Here is a 26,841-nt window from a genome sequence, read left to right on the forward strand (position 1 = left end):
GACGGTCAGACACGTCTTGTGGTTCTGCCCAAGGACGAGGCGCGCCAGGGCCAGTCTTAAGGACGTCTTCGAAGAAGAAGGCATACCTTGGCCACCAGGAGACGGAACGTTCCTCTCCACGAAGAGGACATACGAAACATTAACTGTATTTGCTAAAGAAGCCCTCACCAACCGCACTGACTAAATAAATAAAATTATCCTTTTATTCAAATTTTTCCCAAAAAGTTGTGCAATAAGCATCAATTAAGAACAATGAACAGACAGCTAGTGATACCAACACTTTTATAATGGTTTCAATATTAAAAAAAGAAACTGCCAGTAGCCATAAAATAACTGAATGGTGAGACAACAAGGAAGTGAACATAGTGATTGGATACACTATGATAAATCCACATACTTGAAGAGCTCTTATATGTCAAAACAATTAAATCAAATTAATTTTAAAAAACTTTTGCTAGTGATTAATATATTACCTATTGAGTGAAAAAGCACACAAAGACATTATTAATAATGGATTAACCACATAGTGGATATAATGCAGTAGGACAGCACATAGTAAACAAACATTACGATAGAGTCTTATAAAGCGCTTTTCTGGATCTAAACATGTTAGTCCACTCTGCAAAGCTAGTATATAAAAGAATACTGCAGGAATTGTTCCAATGCTTTTGTCATCCACAACATCCGTTAACAGTACCTAAATAAATATTATGTTAAAACATCTGAAAATTGAACTACATGTCCTGCATCTTACTCATTGGATGAATGCCCCTATATAATGACAAAAATATGATACAAAACGTGTCATTCCTAAAACGGCCGTAAATGTGTCGTATCCTTTAATCAACACATTTTTCACAACTCTAACCAAAGTTTCAATTTGTATATCCATATCAGTTATCAGGTATAGAAACTGTTATAGTACTCGTAATGCCCAAAATATTGGTAGAACACTTGAAACGTTGAGACGATTCCATTCCACTTTCAGAACATCAACCACATTCACAACCCATGTTCACTCGTATACGGCTATATTAATTACGAATTAAATTTGTAATTGTAAATAGATGCAGCCATAATGTTTTCAGCATGATAAACAATGGCGATTATGTTGATTATTCTGTTACTCTATTCAACAAAACATGTATCCGTGTACCAGGTAAAAAATGCAATGGTTAAAGTAGGAATACTAAAGCTTAATCTGAAAGCCTGAAATATATAATACATTATTTTTTATTCAGATGAAAGATTTATTCGGATTTTAATAAATTGTAAACTGATGTGATAATGATAATTATTTAATAATATTTATTTATTTTCAACTATAGTTTTACAGTTTATTAAAAGTACCTTTACAATCTAACTAACATTCATCTGCATAAAAAATAATGTATTAAATATTTCAGGCTTTCAGATTAAGCTTTAGTATTCCTACTTTAACCATTGCATTGTTTACCTGGTACACGGATACATGTTTTGTTGAATAGAGTAACAGAATTATCAACATAATCGCCATTGCTGATGACAATGCTGAAAACATTATGGCTGCATCTATTAACAATTACAAATTTAATTCGTAATTAATATAGCCGTATACGAGTGAACATGGGTTGTGAATGTGGTTGATGTTCTGAAAGTGGAATGGAATCGTCTCAACGTTTCAAGTGTTCTACCAATATTTTGGGCATTACGAGTACTATAACAGTTTCTATACCTGATAACTGATATGGATATACAAATTGAAACTTTGGTTAGAGTTGTGAAAAATGTGTTGATTAAAGGATACGACACATTTACGGCCGTTTTAGGAATGACACGTTTTGTATCATATTTTTGTCATTATATAGGGGCATTCATCCAATGAGTAAGATGCAGGACATGTAGTTCAATTTTCAGATGTTTTAACATAATATTTATTTAGGTACTGTTAACGGATGTTGTGGATGACAAAAGCATTGGAACAATTCCTGCAGTATTCTTTTATATACTAGCTTTGCAGAGTGGACTAACAGGTTTAGATCCAGAAAAGCGCTTTATAAGACTCTATCGTAATGTTTGTTTACTATGTGCTGTCCTACTGCATTATATCCACTATGTGGTTAATCCATTATTAATAATGTCTTTGTGTGCTTCTTCACTCAATAGGTAATATATTAATCACTAGCAAAAGTTTTTTAAAATTAATTTGATTTAATTGTTTTGACATATAAGAGCTCTTCAAGTATGTGGATTTATCATAGTGTATCCAATCACTATGTTCACTTCCTTGTTGTCTCACCATTCAGTTATTTTATGGCTACTGGCAGTTTCTTTTTTTAATATTGAAACCATTATAAAAGTGTTGGTATCACTAGCTGTCTGTTCATTGTTCTTAATTGATGCTTATTGCACAACTTTTTGGGAAAAATTACATGATTATGTGTACAATATCAAATTATTTGGCAATACGGTAATTTTAGAAATCCTTAACATTTATTTTATAATATAATACCAACTTTGAGATTCGCTTCAGTCTGAGTCCATTTGTGGCGTACTTGTAATGACTGAAGATACTCCGTCCGCCATCTTTTCCAAAATCCTTGTATCAGTTGCTGTACCATGTGCCAACGAAGGCTCGGAGCTTTTATATCGAGGTAATTGGTCTCCGGTAATGCGGTTAAAGGTTTTCCTATAATTAAGTGACCCGGGGTCAGTGCTTTCTTGTCACCATCGTGTGTTGATGCGGGAGTTAAAGTCCTTGAGTTTAATACTGTTTCCATCTGTGATAGCAAAGTTTTGGCTTCCCGGTCTTTTAATATAGACTCTCCTAAACTTCTTCGTAAATGATGGAATTTCATAGGTTTTACTCCTGCTCGCCATAGTCCACCCACATGTGGGGAATGCGGTGGAATGAATGACCGATCAATTCCAGCTTGAATTGTGTATGCATTAATATTTTGTTTGAATTCCCTTGATCCGAAAAAGTTCTTATGTTGTGCCGATGCTCCAACGAAATTTCGCTCATTATCAGTTCTTTCGATGAATATCCGTAACGCAGTGTGAAATAATTCAGTGCTTTTGTCGTAAAACATACAAATAAGGCGACATACGATTTATATATATATATATGTTTGATATGCGTGAATCGAAGTGCACTTGAAAAGGACCAGCATAATCGACTCCACACACAAGAAATATTGAAGATGAATTAGCTCAATTAACAGGAAGGGAGCCCATTAGCTGCTCGGAAGCTTGTACTTTCCATCTATAGCATGGGATACATTTCTAAAAATTATCTTTTGAATAACACTGCGAAAGCCCGGAATCTTATATTTTCTTTGCAAACTAGCTACTTTTTGCTGTGGTCTGGCATGGATAAACTCGTCAGTGTTCCCTGTCCGTAATTAGTTCCACCAACTATGCTGTAGAAGGCAGAAAAATGGGATGACGTGCCTCATATTGCTTGTTTGAATTTGTAGCCGACTTCCAACCCTCAATACATTATAGTCGTCGATGAATGGAACTTATGATTGTAATTTGCTGTTTATTTAAACATTTCAAATGTTCAACTGGGCAATTTCAGTTGCAAACGCTTGAGCTTGAATAATTTTTACCCAGTACATCAACCCTCGTTTTACTTCCTCGACATTCAAATGTCCAGTCAGGCGGTATTCTCTTTCGAGTAACTGCTCGGAATAGATACGCTGTCATCCGTTACAAACCGTTTCTAGTTTCGAAAATGTATTAATGATATCCTGAAATTCCTTTTGACTCTTGGTGTGGAAGTGTAATACCTAAACTGTCTTACGCTGTTTTACAGGTTCCTCTTCATTGTTAAATAACTTTTGTTTTGTCCATTCGGTTTCTGGTTGTATCATCCCTGGAAGTCCACTCCATCACTGAGTACAATTAGTGATATTATCTGCGACGCCTAATCCACGAGAAATGAAATCCACCGGATTATCCATCCCATAAATGTGCCACCAATCATGTTTGTTTGTTAGTTCCCGGATTTCTTCAATACGATTTGCCACGAAAATTTTCCAAGTATCTGTAACACCTTCATTCGAATCCAACTTAATACAATAGATGAGTCTGACTACATTAGAATCCGATCAAATTTAAGAATATCATTTAACGATTGGACTACAACCGTCATCAACTTGCTACCCAACAGTGGCTGCACATAATTCTAGGCGAGGCATTATCACTGTCTTTAATGTGCTGAACAGCGCCCCCCGGCGCGGATGGCATAACTGCGGGCATACTCCGAAAAGGCATGGCCAGCCATCAGGGACCCTGTATCCAAACTTTATGGTTGGTGCCATACAGGACGGCGTGTTCCCTGACTCGTGGAAAGCCGCCAGATTGATTATAATCCCAAAACCAGGGGATAATGACCCGAGTCAGGTCAAAATCATACAGACCCATCAGCCTCCCACCGTCACTTGGCAAAGCACTCGAGTCCCTGATTATTAAAAATATAACCCGATGAGACCTGACCTCGACTCGCACGATGAGCAACATGGGTTCACCACTGGTAAATCGACAATCAGCGCCTTAGAGAGCGTCTACCAGTGGGTCGATTCATCCAAAGCAACGGTACATATTTCGGCACCTTCCTTGACATCTCGGGGGCCTTTGACAACGTCAAATGGTCACCGCTGCTGTTAAGGCTGGTCGAAATGGGCGCGTCGCTAGGGACTTCGAGAATCGTGCTGCTCATATCTTGAACACAGATGAGCTGACTTCGAAATGGAAGGAGTACACTACCGCCCCGCCGATTGGAACGCGAGCTGCCCCACAGGGGTCACAGCTTGGTCCGACGTTGTGGAAGGTCGCCATGACGCTCGATCTACGCTCACTTTCCTCCAATCGAAGACCTCGAAAGTCACCGATGACCATACTCATAATGGTCGGCGCAGCGAGACCTCCGCTAGCGTTCAAACGAACAGAAGGCCACCTCGACGACTTAAAGTCGTGGGCTGCCTGCTTTTAGACTTGAGTTCTCAGCCGAGAAACATCTGTTCCTATCGCTAAAGGGTGGCCTCAAGCCTGGTTACTCGGTGGGCTTCGGCTCAGCAGATTTAGCCCCGAGAATCGCTTCGGCGTCAACGGCGAAATACATTGATCCCCGAAAGAGCTATTGGGATCACGTGGTGGCCATCAGCTCCAAATCTGCCAGCCTCTATAGGAGACTCAGGAACCTTTACTCCGCCAATTGGAGAATGAAAAACACGGCAGCCAGAATGATTTACAGAGGCGTATTCCTGCCCAGGGTAACTTACGCCTCAGAAATTTGGGCGAACGGAGGCCAAACTCGAGAAGAATCGAAAGAAACACCTCAGCGCTCAGAGGGCACCGCTACTGGCCATAAAAGGGGGCCTACACAAACGTCATCCACGAACTGTCCCGGCAGTAGTAGCTCCAGAACAGTTCCACTCGACCTGGAAGTTAGACAACAGGCCTTACAGGACACACAGAGCCACTGTTAAGATCACCGAAGAAGAGCTGGCTCTCAAATCGAATAATCTTATGACAGAATGGCAAACCAGATACGACACGACTGAAAAAGGAGAAATGGACTAAGTTCATGATTACCCTCGGTTCGGGATAGACTCAATCTCCCACTGAGTCCTTGACCATAATATCGTCCAGTTCCTCAAGGGCCACGGCGACTTCAGGGGCAAGCTCCGTGGTTTCAAGCTATCCAATGACCCGATCTGCGCCTGCGACAGAAAGCCAGAGACGGTCAGACACGTCTTGTGGTTCTGCCCAAGGACGAGGCGCGCCAGGGCCAGTCTTAAGGACGTCTTCGAAGAAGAAGGCATACCTTGGCCACCAGGAGACGGAACGTTCCTCTCCACGAAGAGGACATACGAAAACATTAACTGTATTTGCTAAAGAAGCCCTCACCAACCGCACTGACTAAATAAATAAAAATTATCCTTTTATTCAAAATTTTTCCCAAAAAGTTGTGCAATAAGCATCAATTAAGAACAATGAACAGACAGCTAGTGATACCAACACTTTTATAATGGTTTCAATATTAAAAAAAGAAACTGCCAGTAGCCATAAAATAACTGAATGGTGAGACAACAAGGAAGTGAACATAGTGATTGGATACACTATGATAAATCCACATACTTGAAGAGCTCTTATATGTCAAAACAATTAAATCAAATTAATTTTAAAAAACTTTTGCTAGTGATTAATATATTACCTATTGAGTGAAAAAGCACACAAAGACATTATTAATAATGATTAACCACATAGTGGATATAATGCAGTAGGACAGCACATAGTAAACAAACATTACGATAGAGTCTTATAAAGCGCTTTTTCTGGATCTAAACATGTTAGTCCACTCTGCAAAAGCTAGTATATAAAAGAATACTGCAGGAATTGTTCCAATGCTTTTGTCATCCACAACATCCGTTAACAGTACCTAAATAAATATTATGTTAAAACATCTGAAAATTGAACTACATGTCCTGCATCTTACTCATTGGATGAATGCCCCTATATAATGACAAAAAATATGATACAAAACGTGTCATTCCTAAAACGGCCGTAAATGTGTCGTATCCTTTAATCAACACATTTTTCACAACTCTAACCAAAGTTTCAATTTGTATATCCATATCAGTTATCAGGTATAGAAAACTGTTATAGTACTCGTAATGCCCAAAATATTGGTAGAACACTTGAAACGTTGAGACGATTCCATTCCACTTTAGAACATCAACCACATTCACAACCCATGTTCACTCGTATACGGCTATATTAATTACGAATTAAATTTGTAATTGTAAATAGATGCACTGCCATAATGTTTTCAGCATGATAAACAATGGCGATTATGTTGATTATTCTGTTACTCTATTCAACAAAACATGTATCCGTGTACCAGGTAAAAAAATGCAATGGTTAAAGTAGGAATACTAAAGCTTAATCTGAAAGCCTGAAATATATAATACATTATTTTTTACTTCAGATGAAAGATTTATTCGGACTTTTAATAAATTGTAAACTGATGTGATAATGATAATTATTTAATAATATTTATTTATTTTCAACTATAGTTTTACATTGTAAACTGATGTGATAATGATAATTATTTAATAATATTTATTTATTTTCAACTATAGTTTTACAGTTTATTAAAAGTACCTTTACAATCTAACTAACATTCATCTGCATAAAAAATAATGTATTAAATATTTCAGGCTTTCAGATTAAGCTTTAGTATTCCTACTTTAACCATTGCATTGTTTACCTGGTACACGGATACATGTTTTGTTGAATAGAGTAACAGAATTATCAACATAATCGCCATTGCTGATGACAATGCTGAAAACATTATGGCTGCATCTATTAACAATTACAAATTTAATTCGTAATTAATATAGCCGTATACGAGTGAACATGGGTTGTGAATGTGGTTGATGTTCTGAAAGTGGAATGGAATCGTCTCAACGTTTCAAGTGTTCTACCAATATTTTGGGCATTACGAGTACTATAACAGTTTCTATACCTGATAACTGATATGGATATACAAATTGAAACTTTGGTTAGAGTTGTGAAAAATGTGTTGATTAAAGGATACGACACATTTACGGCCGTTTTTAGGAATGACACGTTTTGTATCATATTTTTGTCATTATATAGGGGCATTCATCCAATGAGTAAGATGCAGGACATGTAGTTCAATTTTCAGATGTTTTAACATAATATTTATTTAGGTACTGTTAACGGATGTTGTGGATGACAAAAGCATTGGAACAATTCCTGCAGTATTCTTTTATATACTAGCTTTGCAGAGTGGACTAACAGGTTTAGATCCAGAAAAGCGCTTTATAAGACTCTATCGTAATGTTTGTTTACTATGTGCTGTCCTACTGCATTATATCCACTATGTGGTTAATCCATTATTAATAATGTCTTTGTGTGCTTCTTCACTCAATAGGTAATATATTAATCACTAGCAAAAGTTTTTTAAATATTAATTTGATTTAATTGTTTTGACATATAAGAGCTCTTCAAGTATGTGGATTTATCATAGTGTATCCAATCACTATGTTCACTTCCTTGTTGTCTCACCATTCAGTTATTTTATGGCTACTGGCAGTTTCTTTTTTTAATATTGAAACCATTATAAAAGTGTTGGTATCACTAGCTGTCTGTTCATTGTTCTTAATTGATGCTTATTGCACAACTTTTTGGGAAAAATTACATGATTATGTGTACAATATCAAATTATTTGGCAATACGGTAATTTTAGAAATCCTTAACATTTATTTTATAATATAATACCAACTTTGAGATTCGCTTCAGTCTGAGTCCATTTGTGGCGTACTTGTAATGACTGAAGATACTCCGTCCGCCATCTTTTCCAAAATCCTTGTATCAGTTGCTGTACCATGTGCCAACGAAGGCTCGGAGCTTTTATATCGAGGTAATTGGTCTCCGGTAATGCGGTTAAAGGTTTTCCTATAATTAAGTGACCCGGGGTCAGTGCTTTCTTGTCACCATCGTGTGTTGATGCGGGAGTTAAAGTCCTTGAGTTTAATACTGTTTCCATCTGTGATAGCAAAGTTTTGGCTTCCCGGTCTTTTAATATAGACTCTCCTAAACTTCTTCGTAAATGATGGAATTTCATAGGTTTTACTCCTGCTCGCCATAGTCCACCCACATGTGGGGAATGCGGTGGAATGAATGACCGATCAATTCCAGCTTGAATTGTGTATGCATTAATATTTTGTTTGAATTCCCTTGATCCGAAAAAGTTCTTATGTTGTGCCGATGCTCCAACGAAATTTCGCTCATTATCAGAATGTATATGTAATGGACACCCGCGTCTTTCGATGAATATCCGTAACGCAGTGTGAAATAATTCAGTGCTTTTGTCGTAAAACATACAAATAAGGCGACATACGATTTATATATATATATGTTTTGATATGCGTGAATCGAAGTGCACTTGAAAAGGACCAGCATAATCGACTCCACACACAAGAAATATTGAAGATGAATTAGCTCAATTAACAGGAAGGGAGCCCATTAGCTGCTCGGAAGCTTGTACTTTCCATCTATAGCATGGGATACATTTAAAAATTATCTTTTGAATAACACTGCGAAAGCCCGGAATCTTATATTTTCTTTGCAAACTAGCTACTTTTTGCTGTGGTCTGGCATGGATAAACCGTCAGTGTTCCCTGTCCGTAATTAGTTCCACCAACTATGCTGTAGAAGGCAGAAAAATGGGATGACGTGCCTCATATTGCTTGTTTGAATTTTGTAGCCGACTTCCAACCCTCAATACATTATAGTCGTCGATGAATGGAACTTATGATTGTAATTTGCTGTTATTTAAACATTTCAAATGTTCAACTGGGCAATTTCAGTTGCAAACGCTTGAGCTTGAATAATTTTTACCCAGTACATCAACCCTCGTTTTACTTCCTCGACATTCAAATGTCCAGTCAGGCGGTATTTCTTTCGAGTAACTGCTCGGAATAGATACGCTGTCATCCGTTACAACCGTTCTAGTTTCGAAAATGTATTAATGATATCCTGAAATTCCTTTTGACTCTTGGTGTGGAAGTGTAATACCTTAACTGTCTTACGCTGTTTACAGGTTCCTCTTCATTGTTAAATAACTTTTGTTTTGTCCATTCGGTTTCTGGTTGTATCATCCCTGGAAGTCCACTCCATCACTGAGTACAATTAGTGATATTATCTGCGACGCCTAATCCACGAGAAATGAAATCCACCGGATTATCCATCCCATAAATGTGCCACCAATCATGTTTGTTTTGTTAGTTCCCGGATTTCTTCAATACGATTTGCCACGAAAATTTTCCAAGTATCTGTAACACCTTCATTTCGAATCCAACTTAATACAATAGATGAGTCTGACTACATTAGAATCCGATCAAATTTAAGAATATCATTTAACGATTGGACTACAACCGTCATCAACTTGCTACCCAACAGTGCTGCACATAATTCTAGGCGAGGCATTATCACTGTCTTTAATGTGCTGAACAGCGCCCCCGGCGCGGATGGCATAACTGCGGGCATACTCCGAAAGGCATGGCCAGCCATCAGGGACCCTGTATCCAAACTTTATGGTTGGTGCCTACAGGACGGCGTGTTCCCTGACTCGTGGAAAGCCGCCAGATTGATTATAATCCCAAAACCAGGGGGATAAGGACCCGAGTCAGGTCAAATCATACAGACCCATCAGCCTCCCACCGTCACTTGGCAAAGCACTCGAGTCCCTGATTATTAAAAATATAACCGATGAGACTGACCTCGACTCGCACGATGAGCAACATGGGTTCACCACTGGTAAATCGACAATCAGCGCCTTAGAGAGCGTCTACCAGTGGGTCGATTCATCCAAAGCACGGTACATATTCGGCACCTTCCTTGACATCTCGGGGGCCTTTGACAACGTCAAATGGTCACCGCTGCTGTTAAGGCTGGTCGAAATGGGCGCGTCGCTAGGGACTTCGAGAATCGTGTGCTCATATCTTGAACACAGATGAGCTGACTTCGAAATGGAAGGAGTACACTACCGCCCCGCCGATTGGAACGCGGCTGCCCACAGGGGTCACAGCTTGGTCCGACGTTGTGGAAGGTCGCCATGACTCCGATCTACGCTCACTTCCTCCAATCGAAGACCTCGAAAGTCACGATGACATACTCATAATGGTCGGCGCAGCGAGACCTCCGCTAGCGTTCAAACGAACAGAAGGCCACCTCGACGACTTAAAGGGCGTGGGCTGCCTGCTTTTGACTTGAGTTCTCAGCCGAGAAAAATCTGTTCCTATCGCTAAAGGGTGGCCTCAAGCCTGGTTACTCGGTGGGCTTCGGCTCAGCAGATTTAGCCCCGAGAATCGCTTCGGCGTCAACGGCGAAATACATTGATCCCCGAAAGAGCTATTGGGATCACGTGGTGGCCATCAGCTCCAAATCTGCCAGCCTCTATAGGAGACTCAGGAACCTTTACTCCGCCAATTGGAGAATGAAAAACACGGCAGCCAGAATGATTTACAGAGGCGTGTTCCTGCCCAGGGTAACTTACGCCTCAGAAATTTGGGCGAACGGAGCCAAACTCGAGAAGAATCGAAAGAAACACCTCAGCGCTCAGAGGGCACCGCTACTGGCCATAAAGGGGGCCTACAAAACGTCATCCACGAACTGTCCGGCAGTAGTAGCCAGAACAGTTCCACTCGACCTGGAAGTTAGACAACAGGCCTTAAGGACACACAGAGCCACTGTTAAGATCACCGAAGAAGAGCTGGCTCTCAAATCGAATAATCTTATGACAGAATGGCAAACCAGATACGACACGACTGAAAAAGGAAAATGGACTAAGTTCATGATACCCTCGGTTCGGGATAGACTCAATCTCCCACTGGTCCTTGACCATAATATCGTCCAGTTCCTCAAGGGCCACGGCGACTTCAGGGGCAAGCTCCGTGGTTTCAAGCTATCCAATGACCCGATCTGCGCCTGCGACAGAAAGCCAGAGACGGTCAGACACGTCTTGTGGTTCTGCCCAAGGACGAGGCGCGCCAGGGCCAGTCTTAAGGACGTCTTCGAAGAAGAAGGCATACCTTGGCCACCAGGAGACGGAACGTTCCTCTCCACGAAGAGGACATACGAAACATTAAACTGTATTTGCTAAAGAAGCCCTCACCAACCGCACTGACTAAATAAATAAAATTATCCTTTTATTCAAATTTTTCCCAAAAAGTTGTGCAATAAGCATCAATTAAGAACAATGAACAGACAGCTAGTGATACCAACACTTTTATAATGGTTTCAATATTAAAAAAAGAAACTGCCAGTAGCCATAAAATAACTGAATGGTGAGACAACAAGGAAGTGAACATAGTGATTGGATACACTATGATAAATCCACATACTTGAAGAGCTCTTATATGTCAAAACAATTAAATCAAATTAATTTTAAAAAACTTTTGCTAGTGATTAATATATTACCTATTGAGTGAAAAAGCACACAAAGACATTATTAATAATGGATTAACCACATAGTGGATATAATGCAGTAGGACAGCACATAGTAAACAAACATTACGATAGAGTCTTATAAAGCGCTTTTCTGGATCTAAACATGTTAGTCCACTCTGCAAAGCTAGTATATAAAAGAATACTGCAGGAATTGTTCCAATGCTTTTGTCATCCACAACATCCGTTAACAGTACCTAAATAAATATTATGTTAAAACATCTGAAAATTGAACTACATGTCCTGCATCTTACTCATTGGATGAATGCCCCTATATAATGACAAAAATATGATACAAAACGTGTCATTCCTAAAACGGCCGTAAATGTGTCGTATCCTTTAATCAACACATTTTTCACAACTCTAACCAAAGTTTCAATTTGTATATCCATATCAGTTATCAGGTATAGAAACTGTTATAGTACTCGTAATGCCCAAAATATTGGTAGAACACTTGAAACGTTGAGACGATTCCATTCCACTTTAGAACATCAACCACATTCACAACCCATGTTCACTCGTATACGGCTATATTAATTACGAATTAAATTTGTAATTGTAAATAGATGCAGCCATAATGTTTTCAGCATGATAAACAATGGCGATTATGTTGATTATTCTGTTACTCTATTCAACAAAACATGTATCCGTGTACCAGGTAAAAAATGCAATGGTTAAAGTAGGAATACTAAAGCTTAATCTGAAAGCCTGAAATATATAATACATTATTTTTTTATTCAGATGAAAGATTTATTCGGATTTTAATAAATTGTAAACTGATGTGATAATGATAATTATTTAATAATATTTATTTATTTTCAACTATAGTTTTACAGTTTATTAAAAGTACCTTTACAATCTAACTAACATTCATCTGCATAAAAAATAATGTATTAAATATTTCAGGCTTTCAGATTAAGCTTTAGTATTCCTACTTTAACCATTGCATTGTTTACCTGGTACACGGATACATGTTTTGTTGAATAGAGTAACAGAATTATCAACATAATCGCCATTGCTGATGACAATGCTGAAAACATTATGGCTGCATCTATTAACAATTACAAATTTAATTCGTAATTAATATAGCCGTATACGAGTGAACATGGGTTGTGAATGTGGTTGATGTTCTGAAAGTGGAATGGAATCGTCTCAACGTTTCAAGTGTTCTACCAATATTTTGGGCATTACGAGTACTATAACAGTTTCTATACCTGATAACTGATATGGATATACAAATTGAAACTTTGGTTAGAGTTGTGAAAAATGTGTTGATTAAAGGATACGACACATTTACGGCCGTTTTAGGAATGACACGTTTTGTATCATATTTTTGTCATTATATAGGGGCATTCATCCAATGAGTAAGATGCAGGACATGTAGTTCAATTTTCAGATGTTTTAACATAATATTTATTTAGGTACTGTTAACGGATGTTGTGGATGACAAAAGCATTGGAACAATTCCTGCAGTATTCTTTTATATACTAGCTTTGCAGAGTGGACTAACAGGTTTAGATCCAGAAAAGCGCTTTATAAGACTCTATCGTAATGTTTGTTTACTATGTGCTGTCCTACTGCATTATATCCACTATGTGGTTAATCCATTATTAATAATGTCTTTGTGTGCTTCTTCACTCAATAGGTAATATATTAATCACTAGCAAAAGTTTTTTAAAATTAATTTGATTTAATTGTTTTGACATATAAGAGCTCTTCAAGTATGTGGATTTATCATAGTGTATCCAATCACTATGTTCACTTCCTTGTTGTCTCACCATTCAGTTATTTTATGGCTACTGGCAGTTTCTTTTTTTAATATTGAAACCATTATAAAAGTGTTGGTATCACTAGCTGTCTGTTCATTGTTCTTAATTGATGCTTATTGCACAACTTTTTGGGAAAAATTACATGATTATGTGTACAATATCAAATTATTTGGCAATACGGTAATTTTAGAAATCCTTAACATTTATTTTATAATATAATACCAACTTTGAGATTCGCTTCAGTCTGAGTCCATTTGTGGCGTACTTGTAATGACTGAAGATACTCCGTCCGCCATCTTTTCCAAAATCCTTGTATCAGTTGCTGTACCATGTGCCAACGAAGGCTCGGAGCTTTTATATCGAGGTAATTGGTCTCCGGTAATGCGGTTAAAGGTTTTCCTATAATTAAGTGACCCGGGGTCAGTGCTTTCTTGTCACCATCGTGTGTTGATGCGGGAGTTAAAGTCCTTGAGTTTAATACTGTTTCCATCTGTGATAGCAAAGTTTTGGCTTCCCGGTCTTTTAATATAGACTCTCCTAAACTTCTTCGTAAATGATGGAATTTCATAGGTTTTACTCCTGCTCGCCATAGTCCACCCACATGTGGGGAATGCGGTGGAATGAATGACCGATCAATTCCAGCTTGAATTGTGTATGCATTAATATTTTGTTTGAATTCCCTTGATCCGAAAAAGTTCTTATGTTGTGCCGATGCTCCAACGAAATTTCGCTCATTATCAGAATGTATATGTAATGGACACCCGCGTCTTTCGATGAATATCCGTAACGCAGTGTGAAATAATTCAGTGCTTTTGTCGTAAAACATACAAATAAGGCGACATACGATTTATATATATATATGTTTTGATATGCGTGAATCGAAGTGCACTTGAAAAGGACCAGCATAATCGACTCCACACACAAGAAATATTGAAGATGAATTAGCTCAATTAACAGGAAGGGAGCCCATTAGCTGCTCGGAAGCTTGTACTTTCCATCTATAGCATGGGATACATTTAAAAATTATCTTTTGAATAACACTGCGAAAGCCCGGAATCTTATATTTTCTTTGCAAACTAGCTACTTTTTGCTGTGGTCTGGCATGGATAAACCGTCAGTGTTCCCTGTCCGTAATTAGTTCCACCAACTATGCTGTAGAAGGCAGAAAAATGGGATGACGTGCCTCATATTGCTTGTTTGAATTTTGTAGCCGACTTCCAACCCTCAATACATTATAGTCGTCGATGAATGGAACTTATGATTGTAATTTGCTGTTATTTAAACATTTCAAATGTTCAACTGGGCAATTTCAGTTGCAAACGCTTGAGCTTGAATAATTTTTACCCAGTACATCAACCCTCGTTTTACTTCCTCGACATTCAAATGTCCAGTCAGGCGGTATTTCTTTCGAGTAACTGCTCGGAATATCGCTGTCATCCGTTACAACCGTTCTAGTTTCGAAAATGTATTAATGATATCCTGAAATTCCTTTTGACTCTTGGTGTGGAAGTGTAATACCTTAACTGTCTTACGCTGTTTACAGGTTCCTCTTCATTGTTAAATAACTTTTGTTTTGTCCATTCGGTTTCTGGTTGTATCATCCCTGGAAGTCCACTCCATCACTGAGTACAATTAGTGATATTATCTGCGACGCCCTAATCCACGAGAAATGAAATCCACCGGATTATCCATCCCATAAATGTGCCACCAATCATGTTTGTTTGTTTAGTTCCCGGATTTCTTCAATACGATTTGCCACGAAAATTTTCCAAGTATCTGTAACACCTTCATTTCGAATCCAACTTAATACAATAGATGAGTCTGACTACATTAGAATCCGATCAAATTTAAGAATATCATTTAACGATTGGACTACAACCGTCATCAACTTGCTACCCAACAGTGCTGCACATAATTCTAGGCGAGGCATTATCACTGTCTTTAATGTGCTGAACAGCGCCCCCGGCGCGGATGGCATAACTGCGGGCATACTCCGAAAGGCATGGCCAGCCATCAGGGACCCTGTATCCAAACTTTATGGTTGGTGCCTACAGGACGGCGTGTTCCCTGACTCGTGGAAAGCCGCCAGATTGATTATAATCCCAAAAACCAGGGGATAAGGACCCGAGTCAGGTCAAATCATACAGACCCATCAGCCTCCCACCGTCACTTGGCAAAGCACTCGAGTCCCTGATTATTAAAAATATAACCGATGAGACTGACCTCGACTCGCACGATGAGCAACATGGGTTCACCACTGGTAAATCGACAATCAGCGCCTTAGAGAGCGTCAACCAGTGGGTGGATTCATCCAAAGCACGGTACATATTCGGCACCTTCCTTGACATCTCGGGGGCCTTTGACAACGTCAAATGGTCACCGCTGCTGTTAAGGCTGGTCGAAATGGGCGCGTCGCTAGGGACTTCGAGAATCGTGTGCTCATATCTTGAACACAGATGAGCTGACTTCGAATGGAAGGAGTACACTACCGCCCCGCCGATTGGAACGCGGCTGCCCACAGGGGTCACAGCTTGGTCCGACGTTGTGGAAGGTCGCCATGACGCCGATCTACGCTCACTTCCTCCAATCGAAGACCTCGAAAGTCACGATGACATACTCATAATGGTCGGCGCAGCGAGACCTCCGCTAGCGTTCAAACGAACAGAAGGCCACCTCGACGACTTAAAGGCGTGGGCTGCCTGCTTTTGACTTGAGTTCTCAGCCGAGAAAAATCTGTTCCTATCGCTAAAGGGTGGCCTCAAGCCTGGTTACTCGGTGGGCTTCGGGCTCAGCAGATTTAGCCCCGAGAATCGCTTCGGCGTCAACGGCGAAATACATTGATCCCCGAAAGAGCTATTGGGATCACGTGGTGGCCATCAGCTCCAAATCTGCCAGCCTCTATAGGAGACTCAGGAACCTTTACTCCGCCAATTGGAGAATGAAAAAACACGGCAGCCAGAATGATTTACAGAGGCGTGTTCCTGCCCAGGGTAACTTACGCCTCAGAAATTTGGGCGAACGGAGCCAAACTCGAGAAGAATCGAAAGAAACACCTCAGCGCTCAGAGGGCACCGCTACTGGCCATAAAGGGGGCCTACAAAACGTCATCCACGAACTGTCCGGCAGTAGTAGCCAGAAACAGTTCCACTCGACCTGGAAGTTAGACAACAGGCCTTAAGGACACACAGAGCCACTGTTAAGATCACCGAAGAAGAGCTGGCTCTCAAATCGAATAATCTTATGACAGAATGGCAAACCAGATACGACACGACTGAAAAAGGAAAATGGACTAAGTTCATGATACCCTCGGTTCGGGATAGACTCAATCTCCCACTGGTCCTTGACCATAATATCGTCCAGTTCCTCAAGGGCCACGGCGACTTCAGGGGCAAGCTCCGTGGTTTCAAGCTATCCAATGACCCGATCTGCGCCTGCGACAGAAAGCCAGAGACGGTCAGACACGTCTTGTGGTTCTGCCAAGGACGAGGCGCGCCAGGGCCAGTCTTAAGGACGTCTTCGAAGAAGAAGGCATACCTTGGCCACCAGGAGACGGAACGTTCCTCTCCACGAAGAGGACATACGAAACATTAACTGTATTTGCTAAAGAAGCCCTCACCACCGCACTGACTAAATAAATAAAATTATCCTTTTATTCAAATTTTTCCCAAAAAGTTGTGCAATAAGCATCAATTAAGAACAATGAACAGACAGCTAGTGATACCAACACTTTTATAATGGTTTCAATATTAAAAAAAGAAACTGCCAGTAGCCATAAAATAACTGAATGGTGAGACAACAAGGAAGTGAACATAGTGATTGGATACACTATGATAAATCCACATACTTGAAGAGCTCTTATATGTCAAAACAATTAAATCAAATTAATTTTAAAAAACTTTTGCTAGTGATTAATATATTACCTATTGAGTGAAAAAGCACACAAAGACATTATTAATAATGGATTAACCACATAGTGGATATAATGCAGTAGGACAGCACATAGTAAACAAACATTACGATAGAGTCTTATAAAGCGCTTTTCTGGATCTAAACATGTTAGTCCACTCTGCAAAGCTAGTATATAAAAGAATACTGCAGGAATTGTTCCAATGCTTTTGTCATCCACAACATCCGTTAACAGTACCTAAATAAATATTATGTTAAAACATCTGAAAATTGAACTACATGTCCTGCATCTTACTCATTGGATGAATGCCCCTATATAATGACAAAAATATGATACAAAACGTGTCATTCCTAAAACGGCCGTAAATGTGTCGTATCCTTTAATCAACACATTTTTCACAACTCTAACCAAAGTTTCAATTTGTATATCCATATCAGTTATCAGGTATAGAAACTGTTATAGTACTCGTAATGCCCAAAATATTGGTAGAACACTTGAAACGTTGAGACGATTCCATTCCACTTTCAGAACATCAACCACATTCACAACCCATGTTCACTCGTATACGGCTATATTAATTACGAATTAAATTTGTAATTGTAATAGATGCAGCCATAATGTTTTCAGCATGATAAACAATGGCGATTATGTTGATTATTCTGTTACTCTATTCAACAAAACATGTATCCGTGTACCAGGTAAAAAATGCAATGGTTAAAGTAGGAATACTAAAGCTTAATCTGAAAGCCTGAAATATATAATACATTATTTTTTATTCAGATGAAAGATTTATTCGGATTTTAATAAATTGTAAACTGATGTGATAATGATAATTATTTAATAATATTTATTTATTTTCAACTATAGTTTTACAGTTTATTAAAAGTACCTTTACAATCTAACTAACATTCATCTGCATAAAAAATAATGTATTAAATATTTCAGGCTTTCAGATTAAGCTTTAGTATTCCTACTTTAACCATTGCATTGTTTACCTGGTACACGGATACATGTTTTGTTGAATAGAGTAACAGAATTATCAACATAATCGCCATTGCTGATGACAATGCTGAAAACATTATGGCTGCATCTATTAACAATTACAAATTTAATTCGTAATTAATATAGCCGTATACGAGTGAACATGGGTTGTGAATGTGGTTGATGTTCTGAAAGTGGAATGGAATCGTCTCAACGTTTCAAGTGTTCTACCAATATTTTGGGCATTACGAGTACTATAACAGTTTCTATACCTGATAACTGATATGGATATACAAATTGAAACTTTGGTTAGAGTTGTGAAAAATGTGTTGATTAAAGGATACGACACATTTACGGCCGTTTTAGGAATGACACGTTTTGTATCATATTTTTGTCATTATATAGGGGCATTCATCCAATGAGTAAGATGCAGGACATGTAGTTCAATTTTCAGATGTTTTAACATAATATTTATTTAGGTACTGTTAACGGATGTTGTGGATGACAAAAGCATTGGAACAATTCCTGCAGTATTCTTTTATATACTAGCTTTGCAGAGTGGACTAACAGGTTTAGATCCAGAAAAGCGCTTTATAAGACTCTATCGTAATGTTTGTTTACTATGTGCTGTCCTACTGCATTATATCCACTATGTGGTTAATCCATTATTAATAATGTCTTTGTGTGCTTCTTCACTCAATAGGTAATATATTAATCACTAGCAAAAGTTTTTTAAAATTAATTTGATTTAATTGTTTTGACATATAAGAGCTCTTCAAGTATGTGGATTTATCATAGTGTATCCAATCACTATGTTCACTTCCTTGTTGTCTCACCATTCAGTTATTTTATGGCTACTGGCAGTTTCTTTTTTTAATATTGAAACCATTATAAAAGTGTTGGTATCACTAGCTGTCTGTTCATTGTTCTTAATTGATGCTTATTGCACAACTTTTTGGGAAAAATTACATGATTATGTGTACAATATCAAATTATTTGGCAATACGGTAATTTTAGAAATCCTTAACATTTATTTTATAATATAATACCAACTTTGAGATTCGCTTCAGTCTGAGTCCATTTGTGGCGTACTTGTAATGACTGAAGATACTCCGTCCGCCATCTTTTCCAAAATCCTTGTATCAGTTGCTGTACCATGTGCCAACGAAGGCTCGGAGCTTTTATATCGAGGTAATTGGTCTCCGGTAATGCGGTTAAAGGTTTTCCTATAATTAAGTGACCCGGGGTCAGTGCTTTCTTGTCACCATCGTGTGTTGATGCGGGAGTTAAAGTCCTTGAGTTTAATACTGTTTCCATCTGTGATAGCAAAGTTTTGGCTTCCCGGTCTTTTAATATAGACTCTCCTAAACTTCTTCGTAAATGATGGAATTTCATAGGTTTTACTCCTGCTCGCCATAGTCCACCCACATGTGGGGAATGCGGTGGAATGAATGACCGATCAATTCCAGCTTGAATTGTGTATGCATTAATATTTTGTTTGAATTCCCTTGATCCGAAAAAGTTCTTATGTTGTGCCGATGCTCCAACGAAATTTCGCTCATTATCAGAATGTATATGTAATGGACACCCGCGTCTTTCGATGAATATCCGTAACGCAGTGTGAAATAATTCAGTGCTTTTGTCGTAAAACATACAAATAAGGCGACATACGATTTATATATATATATGTTTTGATATGCGTGAATCGAAGTGCACTTGAAAAGGACCAGCATAATCGACTCCACACACAAGAAATATTGAAGATGAATTAGCTCAATTAACAGGAAGGGAGCCCATTAGCTGCTCGGAAGCTTGTACTTTCCATCTATAGCATGGGATACATTTAAAAATTATCTTTTGAATAACACTGCGAAAGCCCGGAATCTTATATTTTCTTTGCAAACTAGCTACTTTTTGCTGTGGTCTGGCATGGATAAACCGTCAGTGTTCCCTGTCCGTAATTAGTTCCACCAACTATGCTGTAGAAGGCAGAAAAATGGGATGACGTGCCTCATATTGCTTGTTTGAATTTTGTAGCCGACTTCCAACCCTCAATACATTATAGTCGTCGATGAATGGAACTTATGATTGTAATTTGCTGTTATTTAAACATTTCAAATGTTCAACTGGGCAATTTCAGTTGCAAACGCTTGAGCTTGAATAATTTTTACCCAGTACATCAACCCTCGTTTTACTTCCTCGACATTCAAATGTCCAGTCAGGCGGTATTTCTTTCGAGTAACTGCTCGGAATAGATACGCTGTCATCCGTTACAACCGTTCTAGTTTCGAAAATGTATTAATGATATCCTGAAATTCCTTTTGACTCTTGGTGTGGAAGTGTAATACCTTAACTGTCTTACGCTGTTTACAGGTTCCTCTTCATTGTTAAATAACTTTTGTTTTGTCCATTCGGTTTCTGGTTGTATCATCCCTGGAAGTCCACTCCATCACTGAGTACAATTAGTGATATTATCTGCGACGCCTAATCCACGAGAAATGAAATCCACCGGATTATCCATCCCATAAATGTGCCACCAATCATGTTTGTTTGTTAGTTCCCGGATTTCTTCAATACGATTTGCCACGAAAATTTTCCAAGTATCTGTAACACCTTCATTTCGAATCCAACTTAATACAATAGATGAGTCTGACTACATTAGAATCCGATCAAATTTAAGAATATCATTTAACGATTGGACTACAACCGTCATCAACTTGCTACCCAACAGTGCTGCACATAATTCTAGGCGAGGCATTATCACTGTCTTTAATGTGCTGAACAGCGCCCCCGGCGCGGATGGCATAACTGCGGGCATACTCCGAAAGGCATGGCCAGCCATCAGGGACCCTGTATCCAAACTTTATGGTTGGTGCCTACAGGACGGCGTGTTCCCTGACTCGTGGAAAGCCGCCAGATTGATTATAATCCCAAAACCAGGGGATAAGGACCCGAGTCAGGTCAAATCATACAGACCCATCAGCCTCCCACCGTCACTTGGCAAAGCACTCGAGTCCCTGATTATTAAAAATATAACCGATGAGACTGACCTCGACTCGCACGATGAGCAACATGGGTTCACCACTGGTAAATCGACAATCAGCGCCTTAGAGAGCGTCTACCAGTGGGTCGATTCATCCAAAGCACGGTACATATTCGGCACCTTCCTTGACATCTCGGGGGCCTTTGACAACGTCAAATGGTCACCGCTGCTGTTAAGGCTGGTCGAAATGGGCGCGTCGCTAGGGACTTCGAGAATCGTGTGCTCATATCTTGAACACAGATGAGCTGACTTCGAAATGGAAGGAGTACACTACCGCCCCGCCGATTGGAACGCGGCTGCCCACAGGGGTCACAGCTTGGTCCGACGTTGTGGAAGGGTCGCCATGACGCCGATCTACGCTCACTTCCTCCAATCGAAGACCTCGAAAGTCACGATGACATACTCATAATGGTCGGCGCAGCGAGACCTCCGCTAGCGTTCAAACGAACAGAAGGCCACCTCGACGACTTAAAGTCGTGGGCTGCCTGCTTTTGACTTGAGTTCTCAGCCGAGAAAAATCTGTTCCTATCGCTAAAGGGTGGCCTCAAGCCTGGTTACTCGGTGGGCTTCGGCTCAGCAGATTTAGCCCCGAGAATCGCTTCGGCGTCAACGGCGAAATACATTGATCCCCGAAAGAGCTATTGGGATCACGTGGTGGCCATCAGCTCCAAATCTGCCAGCCTCTATAGGAGACTCAGGAACCTTTACTCCGCCAATTGGAGAATGAAAAACACGGCAGCCAGAATGATTTACAGAGGCGTATTCCTGCCCAGGGTAACTTACGCCTCAGAAATTTGGGCGAACGGAGCCAAACTCGAGAAGAATCGAAAGAAACACCTCAGCGCTCAGAGGGCACCGCTACTGGCCATAAAGGGGGCCTACAAAACGTCATCCACGAACTGTCCGGCAGTAGTAGCCAGAACAGTTCCACTCGACCTGGAAGTTAGACAACAGGCCTTAAGGACACACAGAGCCACTGTTAAGATCACCGAAGAAGAGCTGGCTCTCAAATCGAATAATCTTATGACAGAATGGCAAACCAGATACGACACGACTGAAAAAGGAAAATGGACTAAGTTCATGATACCCTCGGTTCGGGATAGACTCAATCTCCCACTGGTCCTTGACCATAATATCGTCCAGTTCCTCAAGGGCCACGGCGACTTCAGGGGCAAGCTCCGTGGTTTCAAGCTATCCAATGACCCGATCTGCGCCTGCGACAGAAAGCCAGAGACGGTCAGACACGTCTTGTGGTTCTGCCCAAGGACGAGGCGCGCCAGGGCCAGTCTTAAGGACGTCTTCGAAGAAGAAGGCATACCTTGGCCACCAGGAGACGGAACGTTCCTCTCCACGAAGAGGACATACGAAACATTAACTGTATTTGCTAAAGAAGCCCTCACCAACCGCACTGACTAAATAAATAAAATTATCCTTTTATTCAAATTTTTCCCAAAAAGTTGTGCAATAAGCATCAATTAAGAACAATGAACAGACAGCTAGTGATACCAACACTTTTATAATGGTTTCAATATTAAAAAAAGAAACTGCCAGTAGCCATAAAATAACTGAATGGTGAGACAACAAGGAAGTGAACATAGTGATTGGATACACTATGATAAATCCACATACTTGAAGAGCTCTTATATGTCAAAACAATTAAATCAAATTAATTTTAAAAAACTTTTGCTAGTGATTAATATATTACCTATTGAGTGAAAAAGCACACAAAGACATTATTAATAATGGATTAACCACATAGTGGATATAATGCAGTAGGACAGCACATAGTAAACAAACATTACGATAGAGTCTTATAAAGCGCTTTTCTGGATCTAAACATGTTAGTCCACTCTGCAAAGCTAGTATATAAAAGAATACTGCAGGAATTGTTCCAATGCTTTTGTCATCCACAACATCCGTTAACAGTACCTAAATAAATATTATGTTAAAACATCTGAAAATTGAACTACATGTCCTGCATCTTACTCATTGGATGAATGCCCCTATATAATGACAAAAATATGATACAAAACGTGTCATTCCTAAAACGGCCGTAAATGTGTCGTATCCTTTAATCAACACATTTTTCACAACTCTAACCAAAGTTTCAATTTGTATATCCATATCAGTTATCAGGTATAGAAACTGTTATAGTACTCGTAATGCCCAAAATATTGGTAGAACACTTGAAACGTTGAGACGATTCCATTCCACTTTCAGAACATCAACCACATTCACAACCCATGTTCACTCGTATACGGCTATATTAATTACGAATTAAATTTGTAATTGTAAATAGATGCAGCCATAATGTTTTCAGCATGATAAACAATGGCGATTATGTTGATTATTCTGTTACTCTATTCAACAAAACATGTATCCGTGTACCAGGTAAAAAATGCAATGGTTAAAGTAGGAATACTAAAGCTTAATCTGAAAGCCTGAAATATATAATACATTATTTTTTATTCAGATGAAAGATTTATTCGGATTTTAATAAATTGTAAACTGATGTGATAATGATAATTATTTAATAATATTTATTTATTTTCAACTATAGTTTTACAGTTTATTAAAAGTACCTTTACAATCTAACTAACATTCATCTGCATAAAAAATAATGTATTAAATATTTCAGGCTTTCAGATTAAGCTTTAGTATTCCTACTTTAACCATTGCATTGTTTACCTGGTACACGGATACATGTTTTGTTGAATAGAGTAACAGAATTATCAACATAATCGCCATTGCTGATGACAATGCTGAAAACATTATGGCTGCATCTATTAACAATTACAAATTTAATTCGTAATTAATATAGCCGTATACGAGTGAACATGGGTTGTGAATGTGGTTGATGTTCTGAAAGTGGAATGGAATCGTCTCAACGTTTCAAGTGTTCTACCAATATTTTGGGCATTACGAGTACTATAACAGTTTCTATACCTGATAACTGATATGGATATACAAATTGAAACTTTGGTTAGAGTTGTGAAAAATGTGTTGATTAAAGGATACGACACATTTACGGCCGTTTTAGGAATGACACGTTTTGTATCATATTTTTGTCATTATATAGGGGCATTCATCCAATGAGTAAGATGCAGGACATGTAGTTCAATTTTCAGATGTTTTAACATAATATTTATTTAGGTACTGTTAACGGATGTTGTGGATGACAAAAGCATTGGAACAATTCCTGCAGTATTCTTTTATATACTAGCTTTGCAGAGTGGACTAACAGGTTTAGATCCAGAAAAGCGCTTTATAAGACTCTATCGTAATGTTTGTTTACTATGTGCTGTCCTACTGCATTATATCCACTATGTGGTTAATCCATTATTAATAATGTCTTTGTGTGCTTCTTCACTCAATAGGTAATATATTAATCACTAGCAAAAGTTTTTTAAAATTAATTTGATTTAATTGTTTTGACATATAAGAGCTCTTCAAGTATGTGGATTTATCATAGTGTATCCAATCACTATGTTCACTTCCTTGTTGTCTCACCATTCAGTTATTTTATGGCTACTGGCAGTTTCTTTTTTTAATATTGAAACCATTATAAAAGTGTTGGTATCACTAGCTGTCTGTTCATTGTTCTTAATTGATGCTTATTGCACAACTTTTTGGGAAAAATTACATGATTATGTGTACAATATCAAATTATTTGGCAATACGGTAATTTTAGAAATCCTTAACATTTATTTTATAATATAATACCAACTTTGAGATTCGCTTCAGTCTGAGTCCATTTGTGGCGTACTTGTAATGACTGAAGATACTCCGTCCGCCATCTTTTCCAAAATCCTTGTATCAGTTGCTGTACCATGTGCCAACGAAGGCTCGGAGCTTTTATATCGAGGTAATTGGTCTCCGGTAATGCGGTTAAAGGTTTTCCTATAATTAAGTGACCCGGGGTCAGTGCTTTCTTGTCACCATCGTGTGTTGATGCGGGAGTTAAAGTCCTTGAGTTTAATACTGTTTCCATCTGTGATAGCAAAGTTTTGGCTTCCCGGTCTTTTAATATAGACTCTCCTAAACTTCTTCGTAAATGATGGAATTTCATAGGTTTTACTCCTGCTCGCCATAGTCCACCCACATGTGGGGAATGCGGTGGAATGAATGACCGATCAATTCCAGCTTGAATTGTGTATGCATTAATATTTTGTTTGAATTCCCTTGATCCGAAAAAGTTCTTATGTTGTGCCGATGCTCCAACGAAATTTCGCTCATTATCAGAATGTATATGTAATGGACACCCGCGTCTTTCGATGAATATCCGTAACGCAGTGTGAAATAATTCAGTGCTTTTGTCGTAAAACATACAAATAAGGCGACATACGATTTATATATATATATGTTTTGATATGCGTGAATCGAAGTGCACTTGAAAAGGACCAGCATAATCGACTCCACACACAAGAAATATTGAAGATGAATTAGCTCAATTAACAGGAAGGGAGCCCATTAGCTGCTCGGAAGCTTGTACTTTCCATCTATAGCATGGGATACATTTAAAAATTATCTTTTGAATAACACTGCGAAAGCCCGGAATCTTATATTTTCTTTGCAAACTAGCTACTTTTTGCTGTGGTCTGGCATGGATAAACCGTCAGTGTTCCCTGTCCGTAATTAGTTCCACCAACTATGCTGTAGAAGGCAGAAAAATGGGATGACGTGCCTCATATTGCTTGTTTGAATTTTGTAGCCGACTTCCAACCCTCAATACATTATAGTCGTCGATGAATGGAACTTATGATTGTAATTTGCTGTTATTTAAACATTTCAAATGTTCAACTGGGCAATTTCAGTTGCAAACGCTTGAGCTTGAATAATTTTTACCCAGTACATCAACCCTCGTTTTACTTCCTCGACATTCAAATGTCCAGTCAGGCGGTATTTCTTTCGAGTAACTGCTCGGAATAGATACGCTGTCATCCGTTACAACCGTTCTAGTTTCGAAAATGTATTAATGATATCCTGAAATTCCTTTTGACTCTTGGTGTGGAAGTGTAATACCTTAACTGTCTTACGCTGTTTACAGGTTCCTCTTCATTGTTAAATAACTTTTGTTTTGTCCATTCGGTTTCTGGTTGTATCATCCCTGGAAGTCC

At 38.8% G+C, this 26,841-nt stretch overlaps 6 protein-coding genes across 6 annotated transcripts; 1 reads left to right on the top strand and 5 right to left on the bottom strand.

Annotated features, from left to right (window-relative positions):
- Positions 1 to 1,402: 1,402 nt before the first annotated feature.
- LOC132953313 (uncharacterized) lies at positions 1,403 to 3,071 on the bottom strand. The gene is made up of 2 exons (XM_061025822.1): positions 2,492 to 3,071; positions 1,403 to 1,551 (listed from the first exon to the last, which is right to left on the bottom strand). The coding sequence occupies exons 1-2, from the start codon at positions 3,069 to 3,071 to the stop codon at positions 1,403 to 1,405; spliced, it is 729 nt and encodes a 242-aa protein (XP_060881805.1).
- Positions 3,072 to 4,633: 1,562 nt separating this feature from the next.
- LOC132953314 (uncharacterized) lies at positions 4,634 to 5,474 on the top strand. Its single transcript, XM_061025823.1, has 2 exons — positions 4,634 to 4,920; positions 4,979 to 5,474. The coding sequence occupies exons 1-2, from the start codon at positions 4,634 to 4,636 to the stop codon at positions 5,472 to 5,474; spliced, it is 783 nt and encodes a 260-aa protein (XP_060881806.1).
- A 1,730-nt stretch (positions 5,475 to 7,204) lies between these two features.
- Positions 7,205 to 9,677, bottom strand: LOC132953315 (uncharacterized). Its single transcript, XM_061025824.1, has 3 exons — positions 9,595 to 9,677; positions 8,296 to 8,882; positions 7,205 to 7,353 (listed from the first exon to the last, which is right to left on the bottom strand). Exons 1-3 carry the CDS (start codon positions 9,675 to 9,677, stop codon positions 7,205 to 7,207), a joined length of 819 nt encoding a protein of 272 aa, XP_060881807.1.
- A 3,249-nt stretch (positions 9,678 to 12,926) lies between these two features.
- LOC132953316 (uncharacterized) lies at positions 12,927 to 15,394 on the bottom strand. Its single transcript, XM_061025825.1, has 3 exons — positions 15,312 to 15,394; positions 14,016 to 14,602; positions 12,927 to 13,075 (listed from the first exon to the last, which is right to left on the bottom strand). The coding sequence occupies exons 1-3, from the start codon at positions 15,392 to 15,394 to the stop codon at positions 12,927 to 12,929; spliced, it is 819 nt and encodes a 272-aa protein (XP_060881808.1).
- A 3,247-nt stretch (positions 15,395 to 18,641) lies between these two features.
- On the bottom strand, positions 18,642 to 21,112 carry LOC132953317 (uncharacterized). The gene is made up of 3 exons (XM_061025826.1): positions 21,030 to 21,112; positions 19,731 to 20,317; positions 18,642 to 18,790 (listed from the first exon to the last, which is right to left on the bottom strand). Exons 1-3 carry the CDS (start codon positions 21,110 to 21,112, stop codon positions 18,642 to 18,644), a joined length of 819 nt encoding a protein of 272 aa, XP_060881809.1.
- Positions 21,113 to 24,358: 3,246 nt separating this feature from the next.
- On the bottom strand, positions 24,359 to 26,829 carry LOC132953318 (uncharacterized). The gene is made up of 3 exons (XM_061025827.1): positions 26,747 to 26,829; positions 25,448 to 26,034; positions 24,359 to 24,507 (listed from the first exon to the last, which is right to left on the bottom strand). The coding sequence occupies exons 1-3, from the start codon at positions 26,827 to 26,829 to the stop codon at positions 24,359 to 24,361; spliced, it is 819 nt and encodes a 272-aa protein (XP_060881810.1).
- Between the last annotated feature and the right edge of the window lie 12 nt (positions 26,830 to 26,841).

Source organism: Metopolophium dirhodum, unplaced genomic scaffold (genome assembly GCF_019925205.1).
Source record: "Metopolophium dirhodum isolate CAU unplaced genomic scaffold, ASM1992520v1 scaffold12, whole genome shotgun sequence".
Classification (NCBI taxonomy): domain Eukaryota; kingdom Metazoa; phylum Arthropoda; class Insecta; order Hemiptera; family Aphididae; genus Metopolophium; species Metopolophium dirhodum.